This window comes from Bombina bombina, chromosome 4 (assembly GCF_027579735.1).
Source record: "Bombina bombina isolate aBomBom1 chromosome 4, aBomBom1.pri, whole genome shotgun sequence".
NCBI classification, from domain to species: domain Eukaryota; kingdom Metazoa; phylum Chordata; class Amphibia; order Anura; family Bombinatoridae; genus Bombina; species Bombina bombina.
The window spans coordinates 731,722,699-731,735,483 of NC_069502.1; the positions used below are offsets into that span (position 1 = coordinate 731,722,699).

At 39.7% G+C, this 12,785-nt stretch overlaps 1 protein-coding gene across 1 annotated transcript in view; it reads right to left on the reverse strand.

Annotated features, from left to right (window-relative positions):
• SLC22A3 (solute carrier family 22 member 3) overlaps nucleotides 1-12,785 on the reverse strand; it is a 411,481-nt gene that overhangs the window by 120,292 nt on the left and 278,404 nt on the right. Inside the window, exon 5 of the mRNA XM_053710942.1 lies at nucleotides 6,193-6,310. Coding sequence (XP_053566917.1) covers nucleotides 6,193-6,310 — 118 coding nt within the window. The remainder of the gene's footprint in view (nucleotides 1-6,192; nucleotides 6,311-12,785) is intronic.

Consider the following 12,785-nt stretch of genomic DNA (forward strand, 5'->3'; position numbering starts at 1 on the left):
GAGACATCCACGAATAGCCTCTTACAATGGGAGAGTTTTCACCCAAAAAAACAAAAATTGGGCATACCATATGGGCAATATTTGAGAGCTAAACGTAATTGCAGCACTGAATTAGACTTTGAAAGAGAAGCTGGGGAACTAAGGAAAAGATTCAAAGAAAGGGGATACCCAGGGAGATGCTTAAAAAGGGCATATCAAAGAGCGAAAGCTCTGGATAGAGTGTCACTTTTGGAAAATCAAAAAACCTTAAAAGACAAAGAAATGAACGAGTTACAGCCTATAAGAGTAATAGGCACCTTTGATGATAAAAATCTAAGCATCAGAAACATCTTTCAAAGACACTGGCATGTACTACATGAAGACGAAGAACTAAGAGAAGTAATTACTGCTAAGCCTTTGATAACCTATAGAAGATCAAAGAATCTTAAAGATATCTTAATAGATAGCCACTACTCTAAGGATCAACCTAGAACTTGGCTCAGAGAGACCAAAGGCTTTCACAAATGAAGTACATGCCAAGCATGCAAAAACATGACCCCGACTAAAATCTTTGAACATCCCCTAACAAAAAAACAATATGAAATCAAAGACTTTCTAAATTGTAGATCAAAAAGAGTTATCTACTTGGCAATATGTGGGTGCCCAAGAATCTATGTAGGTGAAACCTCAAGAGAGCTACGGACCAGAGTCCTGGAACATATGGGCGATATAAAATGGAACAGGAATGTACCGGTGGCACAACATATGAACAATGTACACCAGGGACACAAATATGACATTTTCTTTTTTGCAATAGAGCAACTAAAAATAAAAGGTAGACAAGGTGACATTAATAAATTGCTATTACAAAAAGAATGCAGATGGATTCATGAATTACAATCTGTAGCCCCAAGAGGACTGAATGAGGCAACATCATACAAATGCTTTCTATGAGATTGGGAGTTCACTACATGTAGTTTTACTTTTTGTGTTGACTGGGCAGGGTAATAGTGCTCATATAAAGCCTTTTCATATGATTTATGTTAAAGAGTTTTCAAATTTGGAGCATAAAACTATAAGAGATACATATATAATGAAACAGGGCTGTATACGCAACTCAGGAACAAACATAAAGATCTCTTAAATACATAGTTAGATCACACTACCCTTTACCCATGAAACTCGCTGTTGACCATTCTGTATACATTCAATAATATGGGCATCACTGTTATAAACTTTGAAATAGGGAACCCAATCCCAAAGCCTCACTCAAGAAGTTTGCGTTAAAAGAAAGTTTTAGATCTGCAGTATAACTTCACTGATGTGATACAATGTTGTGTATCCCTAATACCCTTCAGTTATGCAGACCAGCAGTAAACATTGTCAGAGTATTATACCAACTGCCTTTGTAACTCCTAATAAGCAATAATATGGATAATGTAAACACATACAGATATTAAGTATGTAAACTCCTTCCTGACCTTATATACATATATGTGTGCATGTATTTACAAATCATCATTGTGTATTCACACCCTTCCTTACCAGTCCAATTTGGTACCACTGCTAATATATATTCTTTAATTTCTGTAAGATATGTGATCACCAGCTACCATTTGTCGGATATGTTGTGACCTAGATAATTGGGCCATATTATCTGAAATAATAAAACATCAAAAACCCTCTATGAGATATGCCTTTGCAAAAACAGCACAGATTGCGAAGTAATCACCAGTTGGTTAAGCGCAATGCATCTATAAATAATGAGACGTAAATAAACAGGATTAGTCCCGATGCTTATGATAGGCCAGGCGGTATCTACACATCCGCAACATTGAAACCAGTAACAAATACGTTACCATGACAACCTAGACAGCATATAGAGCGTAATCTAACGCTGGGCCAGCCCTATGCCCTGACGAAGTCACGTTGCAGTGATGGAAACGCATCGGCGGGCGGGGCTTGGTACACAGCGAGCCCTAACTCTCCACACATAGCTAATTTCCAGCGGGCATTTTGTAATTCGTAATTTACACTGCCCTGGGGATTTTGTTGCCATACCTTACGGATTCCCCCAACAGGGTTCTGGATATTAGCGCTTTGGCGTTTTGACGTGTTATGTCCCTGTTAACTCACTTGAATACATTTATATCATCAGATAGTATGCACAATATCCTACATAGACAACATATGTGAATTCCAAATCTGAGAGCTATGCTTATCTATACTCTTAGCGTGTGTTGTTTGTGAATTGCTATATGTATGGATTGTTTATTTAGTTAATCTTGTAGGGATCTAGTCAGAAATCGGCTGACTTTGTTTGATCAAAGCAGTATGCAGGTAGGAGGACGCCTTTGAGCGCATAGCCTAAGTGTGCAATCAGTGTGAATACTGGCATATGAATATATGAATGTGAATCTGAGTACCTGCTGACTCAATCAGTGTGAATACTGGTACATTAATACATGAATGTTTATCTGAGCACCTCTGACTTTAGTATCCCTAACCTATTTAGATTGGACTCAAGTATACCAGGTCTCTAGCCCCAATTTTAATCTATGAGATGCTACATACCCTAGGCTATATATCATTAGAATCTTGGAAGTGACTTATCCCATTATTCTATTTAGCCGTATGTATCTCTCTTCCCTTTTTAATAATGGGTGGATGCAAGATAAATAGTTATTATTAATAAGTTTGGAAGTAAATATACCCATTCTCTTATACTATTTACACCATCCCACTCATGGTAATGTCTTTTTGCATAAATGTTTAATAAAGTGTAATTTTAAAACCAATTATCTATCTTTACCTTAGTGTATTATTCTACACTTGGCTTAAATGCCACAAATCCCCTCACTTTCCCTAACCTTACTCCACAATCCCTGAGTTCTCTGGACGCTACTCAGATGTTCGTGCAGATAGATGCAGTGTTTGGATCACGGAGGCAGAATCTAGCCTAATCCACCGCAGATCTCTAGCCTTGCCCCCTACAAGCCCAACCACGCTTGTTCAGCTACCACACAAGTTTTGGTCAGTGATGGGGCAGTTGCGGCGTCTTAAGACCCTCATGGCGGCTATACAGCTTTTAGTTTTTTTCATGGTCCTAAGGATTCAAGAAAATTTCCTTGCTCTAGAGATGATTGGAACTTTCCTGACCATGCTCTGCCGCAGGTTGGGCATCGGATAATATCCCCAGCAAGACCCCATCTCTTAAAAATAGACCTAAGACTGAGACTTGACCCTTTACTCTCCCTCTTTAGAGGGTTAACTTTAATATTTACAGAGAAGCCATCCTCTGTTCTCTAAACATTCTATCAGTTCTCTTAACAACTCTAGTTTAGATGAATTATAATCAAATTTTATACAGTTAGATGATACTGTTTTTCTACATTTAATACTTTAATTATCTGCCTATATAGCTATTGTATAACGTTATCAAATCTGTTGCATGAGATTTACTTCACATGTTATATGGTTAGCCAGATGGGAGCTACTTGGAACTGCAACCTTATTATATTTTTTATCTCTTATTACATTTATTAGGCGATAAAGAGAGGTGTAAAGCACCAAACATACGATGAGGACTATTATTGCAGAATGTGGGGAGGTTTTTCTTGATTGCTCACTGTTTAGTCTATCATTGCAATGCGATTCTATATATGTCCTACAACAATTGCTATTATATATACAGGGACGTGAACCTCCCTACATTTATCTTAAGCATACTACATTGACGTTTCCAACTCTCATCCCTTCTGAATCTAATCTCTCTCATTATGAGACACTACTTGATAGTTGATACTACTTTCAGGCTGCTTTATCTGACATGAGGAGTACTAGACTGTATGTTATAGCTCAACTTATATGGTTATTGGAACCCCATTTAATATGTGACTTATACTTGGCAGAATGATAGGACCTATGGGACAAATACCTAGCCAATAAAAATTAACTACACTGCTTATAGTCAGATATGGATAGCTGCTCATGTACCTGGTTATTGATTCCCTTATCTCAGAAGGTAGCTATTGGCGTCTTCCTACCTATGCACATGAGGCAAGAATACTCCCATATCCTTTTTATATATATTCCTGAAACTCTTATTTACTGAGTTATATAGCTACTGCATGTGCCTAGCCAGGTTGATGCCCCCCACTTCTTCCCTCTGCATATTCCCTTAACCTCAGATAAGACACACTTCTAACAAGAGTCCAACCTCCCCCCCCCACACACACACACATATTCCCTCTGCTCTTTCCTTCTTCTCATCTCTTTCTCTCCCCCTCTTCTTCATCTCTTTAAAGCAGCTCTGACAGCTGACTTTCCCCATCTTGCTCTCTTAAGTACTAGGTCCAAAAGTGACCACTCTCAACGCCAATTTCCTCTCTCAGTGACCATCAGCTCCGTTGGGTTCAAAAGTAGCCCGTTGTTTTCATAGAGGAACTCATTTCAGAACATAATATAAAACAGAGGTTTCAGATGACTAGCCATACAGATTTAATGTATTTTTCTTTTTTTTGCTTTAATCAAAATGTTTCTGATTGTCATGTATTTTGATATCTATATTTTATGGCATTTCACACATGTTGTATTTTCCCATAACCTCAATAAAAATTATTATAATAAAAAATTAGTTTGTGCATTTGTTCGGATATTCGTTTTGTTAAAATATCTATATTTTTTTATCAATATGCATTTGCGACAAAATAATTACACATGTCTAGTGTCAGCTGATGTGTATATATGTCTTGTGTTTCAGTAATATCACCCAGTTAAAATGGTAATGTAATTACAACTCTCTACGATATCTTTCATAGTGACTTTTGTATAAATAATCTGCTGCATGTATGGTAACCCATACAACATGGCTTTTGTTGGATGTTCAATAAAGAAAAACTGAAATGGTGACATACATTAAATCGTTAGTCTTAGTTTGTACTCAATAACTTAAATAAATCAGTAATATCACTTCCCAAAGTTTAGCAAGAAGGTCCTAAAATGTTATTACACATATCAACATCCTTTTCCGATCTAATGAGACAATGGGGCCGATTTATCAATCCCCGAACGGCCCCTAATGTCTTAAGACCGCTCCTCCTTAACTCATACGCCTCCTTTGAGGTGGCAGACATCAGTTCGCCCGATCGTATACAATTGGGTTGATTGACACCCCCTGCAGATTTGCGGCTGATTGGCCACGAATCTGCAGGGGGCGGCATTGCACTAGAATGCTGTCGGCATTCAGTGATGTCTGGCGGACATGATCCACTACAGCGGATCATGTCCGCAAGACATTGATAAATCGGCCCCAAAATTGTCATCTATGTAAGAAGGTTCATTCTCCATATACATACTGTAGCTTCACCCAATACTATCAATGGCTGCTTTTCCCTATATTAAAACATTTAAATCAAAACGTGCCCTTATAAGTATCTAATTTTTTTTCCAAATGCCTGAAAACCCTACAGTGCATTACCCATTAGAGGTAAATGATTCTCATCTTTCATATTAAAAACCTTCTGTAGAGTTGGATAACCAGAAAATTAAGTGAAGAAATTAAAGGTAGGTACAATTATATAGTCTTTCAGCTAAAAGGGGATGGTGCTTTGGGTGTATTAAGGCAGACAAATTAAAAATGTCTGTTTTCTCATGTATTATTTATGTATGTTCCTATTGCCATTTATCTGCCTATATCTCAATCCTGTTATTGTGGACACAACTATAATGACTACTTTTGGTATATGAAGATAGTATTCTTCTTGGCATTAAAACATGAGCTACAATCTTCCTGGAAATGTGATAACTCTATACTAAAAACCCTATTATATGCTCTATAACTCTTGGATTTGTTCATTGTTGGTTCTTTTTATTTGCTCTTAATATGACATTTCTTAAAATTCTCCAGTTATGACATAGATATTATTGATTTTTGAAGTTCAATATCACCTTCACACACCTTATAATGTTTTAATATATTTTTAAATAAAGTATCAGTCCAAATAACTGTATATTGATCAAGCAGGTTATTGGCTAAAGGTCAAAGGAATGTTTATAAGGTAACTCTTTCTAACTGTAACCATCTGCATATCACTAAATGATATAAATGTGTTTAAGAAGACAAACTAGAATGTATTTATAGAAATTTTGAAATGTATTATGCCTTATACTTAAAAATAGAAGACAATATACTTAATGCATAAATGTGGTTACCTGGCTATAATTTGGGTTTAGATAATTTCCATTGTGCCTAGCAATGTCAGTCATAATTTTCATTGCCTTTTCTTTCTTTTTGCGCATCAACAACCAGCGAGGGGACTCAGGAATCAGCCTGTACAAAAATCAACATAAGAAAAATTATCCTATTTTCTTTATATTTAGAGGATAACAGTCTTCGATTACGGTTTTTTTAGAAGGTCCAAAGATTTCTTACAACTGTGACTATAAATTTAATTAATTCTTAAGATGTCTTCTTACAAAGCTGTGCCTTTTTCTTGAAAAAGCTGAAAATTGCTGTTTTTCTAAATTCCACAAATTTTCCACAACGTAATGCGCACAGCCATGTTTGAAATTAATTTTTCCCATTATTTCACTCTCCGCTGAGAGAACAATTAGGGATAAATATAAAATAAAAGGCAATAAAAGAGACTTTGCCAACAAAACTGTGTGGTTCATAGAATTATCTAACAGAGTTTCCACACATCCTTTATATATATATATATATATATATATATATATATATATATTTATATAATTATTTTTTGTTTAATATGTATCTGTACCTTTAAATCTATATGAATGTACACAGGTATAGATATATATATATATATAGATATATACGTAGAAATAAATATTTATAAAGAAAAAAAAATCTAAGTGAAGAACATTGGAATGTTAAATATTTATATTATAAACACAATAAAACACATTACAATATATAAAAATAATAACAATTAAATTGTGATGTATTGAGTGTAAAGGGCTCCAAAGTATCTATCTATCTATCTATCTATCTATCTATCTATAAATATGTGTATATATTTATGTATCTCGGATAGACTTCTGTAAGAAGTCACAAGATAAGCAGTTAGTTTGATCTGTCAGTGATACCATGGAACAATTTACATAACATGATCATGGTCTATGTGCATTAGGTAAACAGATGGGTGTGAACGTGTTATACAAATTGGAGATTGACATTGACTCGGATGATTGCCACTCTAAATGAGGTGGGACAGGACTCTCTGCACCCTATTGGCTGCTGGTTGAGGCAGGGTTTGTTGTTATGATTAAGTTTTGTTCAGTAACGATCGGCTGAAGTCAGCTCCCCATATATTCTACATGACTGATCATTAGTGGGAAGATTTTTAAGTAGTTTATATATTACTAGTCCTAAAGCCCGTGTATGCAGGCCATTTTTTGCAGTACAGCGGTTTCACCCCTTGCTCTCTCTCCCTCCCTCTCTTTTGCTCTCTCTGCCCCCTCTCTTTTGCTCTCTCTTCCCCCCTCTCTTCTTTTCTCTCTCCCCCTCTCTCTCTTTTGCTCTATCTCCCCCCCTCTCTTTTGCTCTCTCTCCCCTCTCTTTTGTTCTCTTCCTACCCCCTCTCTATTTTGCTCTCTCTCTCCCCCCTCTCTTTTCCTCCCTCTCTTTTGCTGTCTCTCTCCCTTCCCCTCTCTTTTGCTCTCTCTCTCCCTCTTTTTTGCTGTCTGTCTCCCTCTCTTTTGCTCTCTTTATACCCCCTCTTTTGCTCTCCCCCCCTTTCTTTTGCTCTCTCCCCTTCTCTTTTGCTGTCTCTCGCCCTCTCTTTTGCTGTCTCTCTATCCCCCCTCTTTTGCTCTCTCTCTCTCTCTTTCTCTCCCCCCTCTCTTTTGCTCTCCCCCCTCTCTTTTGCTCTCTCTCCTCTTCTACTTTGCTCTCTCTATCCCCCCTCTCTTCCCCCCTCTTTTTTGTGCTCTCACTCCCCTCTCTTTTGCGCTCTCCCCCTCTCTTTTGCTCTCTCTCTCCCCCTCTCTTTTATGCTCTCTCTCCCCTATTTTGCGCTCTCCCCCCTCTAGTTTGCTCTCTCTCTCCCCTTTCTCCCCCTATCTTTTGCTGTCTCTCTCCCTCTCTTTTGCTCTCTCTATCTTCCCTATTTAGCTCTCTCTCCCCTTTCTTTTGCTCTCCCCCCTCTCTTTTGCTGTCTCTCTCCCTCTCTTTAACTCTCTCTATCCCCCCTCTTTTGCTCTCTCTCTATCCCCCCTTATTTTGCTCTCTCTCTCTCTCTCCCCCCTCTCTCTCCCCTCTTTTGCGCTCTCCCTCTCTCTTTTGCTCTCTCTCCCCTTTCTTTTGCTCTTTCTCTACCCTTTCTACCCCCTCACTTTTTTGTTGTCTCTCTCCCTCTTGATAAATGTATTTCTTTTACGATATGACGAAACCAGCTTCTGATGAAGCAAAAGTATCAAATTTGGAAAATTTGGAAAAAGTATAAAGAGACGACCAAGTTGCAGCCTTGCAAATCTGTTCAACAGAAGCATCGTTCTTAAATGCCCATGAGGAAGCCACAGCCCTAGTAGAATGAACCGTAATTCTTTCAGGAGGCTGCTGTCCAGCAGTCTCATATGCAAGACGGATGATACTCTTCAGCCAAAAAGAAAGAGAGGTAGCTGTAGCTTTCTGGCCCCTACGCTTTCCAGAAAAAAACAACAAATAATGAAGATGATTGACGGAAATCCTTAGTCACCTGCAAGTAAAACTTCAGGGAACGAACCACGTCCAAGTTATGTAACAGACGCTCCTTCTTAGAAGAAGGCTTAGGACACAAGGAAGGAACAACAATTTCCTGATATTCTTATTAGAAACAATCTTAAGAAGGAAACCAGGTTTGGTACGTAACACCACCTATCAGAATGGAAAATAAGATAAGGAGAATCATATTGCAAAGCTGAAAGCTCAGACACTATGTGAGCAGAAGAAATAGCAACCAAAAATAAAACTTTCCAAGATAACAATTTAATATCTATGGAATGCATGGGTTCAAACGGAACCCCTTGAAGAACCTTAAGAACTAAATTCAAGCTCCAAGGAGGAGCAATTGGTCTAAACACAGGCCTGATTCTAGTTAGAGCCTGACAAAAGGATTGAACGTCTGGAACATCTGACAGACGTTTGTGTAACAGAATAGACAGAGCAGAAATCTGTCCCTTTAAGGAATTTGCTGACAACCCTTTCTCCAATCCTTCTTGGAGAAAAGCTAAAATCCTGGGAATCCTAATCCTACTCCATGAGTAGCCCTTGGATTCGCACTAATAAAGATATTTACGCCATATCTTATGGTAAATCTTTCTAGTAACAGGCTTACGTGCCTGAATCAAGGTATCAATGACCGAATCAGAGAACCCTTGCTTGGATAAAATCAAGTGTTCAATTTCCAGGCAGTTAGCTGCAGAGAAACTAGATTCAGGTGATGGAAGGGTCCCTGAATGAGAAAGTCCTGCCTCAATGGAAGCTTCCACTGTGGCAGAGAGGACATGTCCACCAGATCCGCATACCAAGTCCTGCGCAGCCACGCAGGAGCGATTAGAATCACTGGAGCCCTCTCCTGTTTGATCCAAGCAATTACCCGGGGAAGAGCAAATGGTGGAAACACATAAGCTAGGCTGAACGACCAAGGCACTGCCAAGGCGTCTATCAGTTCGGCCTGAGGATCCCTCAATCTTGATTAGTATCTTGGGAGCTTGGCATTCTGATGAGATGCCATCAGATCCAATTCTGGTCTGCCCCACCTGAGAATCAGATCGGCAAAGACCTCCGGATGAAGTTCCCATTCCCCTGGATGGAACGTCTGTCTGCTCAGAAAGTCTTCTTCCCAGTTGTCCACTCCTGGAATGTATATTGCTGACAGATAACAAGAGTGAGCCTCCGCCCACCAAATTATCTTGGATACTTCTGCCATCGCTAAGGAACTCCTTGTTCCTCCCTGATGATTTAGGTAAGCCACAGTCATGATGTTGTCCGACTGAAACCAGATGGATTTGGCCGAAGCCAACTGAGGCCAAGCCTTAAGCGCATTGAAAATAACTCTTAACTCCAGAATATTGATTGAGAGTAGAGACTCCGACCGAGTCCACACCCCCTGAGCCTTCAGGGAATTCCAGACTGCACCCCAACCCAGTAGACTGGCATCCATTGTTACTATCACCCATGAGGGTCTGCGGAAGCATGTGCCTTGGGACAGATGATCCTGCCACAACCATCAAAGAAGAGAGTCTCTTGTCTCCTGATCCAGATCTATCTGAGGAGACAAATTTGCATAATCTCCATTCCACTGTCTGAGCATGAAAACGAGCAAACAGAATGATGTCCATTGCCGCCACCATAAATCCAATCACCTCCATGCACTGAGCCACTGAAGGCCGAGGATTGGACTGAAGGGCTCAGCATGTATTCAGAATGTTTAACCTTCTGACCTCCGTCATGAAGATTTTCATGGAAACAGAATCTATTAGAGTTCCCAGAAAATGAACCCTTGTCTGTGGAATTAGTGAACTCTTTTCTATATTCACCTTCCACCCGTAAGTCCTTAGAAAGGACAGAACCAATGCCCCGCAGTCTGAGAACCGCCAGCAGAGACCCTAGAACCTTTCGTGAAGATCCTGGGCCAGCTCGAAGGGTAGAGCCACGAACTGAAAATGTTTGTCCAGAAAGGCAAATCTTAGGAACTGGTGATGATCTTTGTGGATAGGAATGTGAAGGTATGCATCCTTTAAATCCACGGTAGTCATATATTGACCCTCCTGGATCAATGGAAGAATTGTCCGAATAGTCTCCATCTTGAAGGATGGGACTCTGAGAAACTTGTTTAGACTCTTGAGATCTAAAATTGGTCGGAACATTCCCTCTTTTTAGGGAACCACAAAAAGATTTGAGTAAAACCCCTGCCCCTGTTCCAGAATTGGAACGGGACAAATTACTCCCATAGTGGAGAGGTCTTCTACACAACGTGAGAACGCCTCTCTTTTTATCAGGTCTACAGACAATCATGAAAGACGTAACCTTCCCCTTGGGAAGTAATTTTTGAACTCCAGTTGATACCCTTGAGACACAATTTCCAGTGTCCAAGGATCCTGAACATCTCTTATCCAAGCCTGGACAAAGAGAGAAAGTCTGCCCCCTACTAGATCTCGTCCCGGATTGGGGGCCACCCCTTCATGCTGTCTTGGGAGCAGCGGCGGGCTTCTTAGGTTGTTTACCCTTGTTCCAAGCCTGGTTGGGTCTCCAGATGGACTTGGCTTGTGCAAAGTTCCCTTCCTGTTTAGCGGAAGAGGAGGAGGGGACTCCCTTGAAATTTCGAAAGGAACGAAAATTATTCTGTCTACCCCTCTGCTTAGATGTCTTATCCTGAGGCAAGAGATGGCCCTTACCTCCCGTAATGTCAGAAATAATCTCTTTCAAGTCAGGTCTGAATAGAGTCTTCCCCTTGAAAGGAATAGACAAAAGCTTGGATTTAGAGGATACATCCGCAGACCAAGACTTTAACCATAAGGCTCTGCGCGCTAGAATGGCAAAACCTGCCTTGATCCTATCCATTATATCCTCTAAAGAAGTCTCAGTCTTCAGAGATTCTTCCAAAGCATCAAACCAAAACGCAACCACAGTTGTAACTGGTACAATACAGGCCGTCGGTTGTAAGAGGAAACCTTGATGAATGAATAGCTTTTTTAGCAGACCCTCCAAGTTTTTATCCATAGGGTCCTTGAAAGCACAACTATCATCAATAGGAATAGTTGTACACTTAGCTAATGTAGAAATAGCTCCCTCCACCTTAGGGACTGTTTGCCAAGAATCCTGCATGGTGTCAGCTATAGGATACATTTTCTTGAACATAGAGGAAGGGGAAAACGGGATACCCGGTATTTCCCATTCCTTGGTGACAATCTCCGAAATTCTCTTAGGAACCGGAAAGGTATCTAAGTATCAGGGACTTCCAGATATCTGTTCATCTTACACAATTTTTCTGGAGGGACCACAATAGAGTCACAATCGTCCAGAGTCACTAAAACCTCCAGAAGTAACAGGCAGAAGTGTTCCAGGAATCTAAAGGACATGACGTCTGAATCTGTTTGGGGCAATGCACTACCTGAGTCAGACAGTTCCCCTTCAGACAGAATCTCCTTACCCTCCAATTCAGAGGACTGGAGGGTACATCAGAGATAGCTATCAAAGAATCAGAAGCTACAAGGAGCCCCTGTGTTTCTGCCCTGCTACGTTTGCCTTGTAACACTGGTAACTTAGACAAAACCTCTGTGAGGGTAGATGACATAACTGCAGCCACATCCTGCAAAGTGAAGAAAGCAGATGCCGTAGACAATGGCGTAGCTTGTGCGGGCGTTAAAGGCTGTGACGCTGGGGGAGAAGATTGCGGCAAACCCTGAATCTCATTGGTTAGAGAATCATCTTTAGACATATCTTTTTTTTAGAAATAACTTCTCTTTACATTCTAAGGCTCTCTCCACACAATTGTCACAAAGTGTGACAGGTGGTTCTACAACGGCATCTAAGCACAAGAGACATGTACTTTGCTCCATGTCTTCCATAGTAACAGATGCAAGGTACAAGCTTATTAAGTCTCTTCCAACAAGCAGAACTATTAGCGTAATATATAATAGAATACTGTTCCTTTAAATAGTAAACGTTTAAATAATTATTGTGTACTGTGCCTTTAATAACAATTTTATTAAGCCCCAAACAAAGTTTAACAAATGGCAGTAGTTAGGTGATCTTACACAAAAACTCTGTGCTTCACATGAGAATGAAAAATAAAAAATAA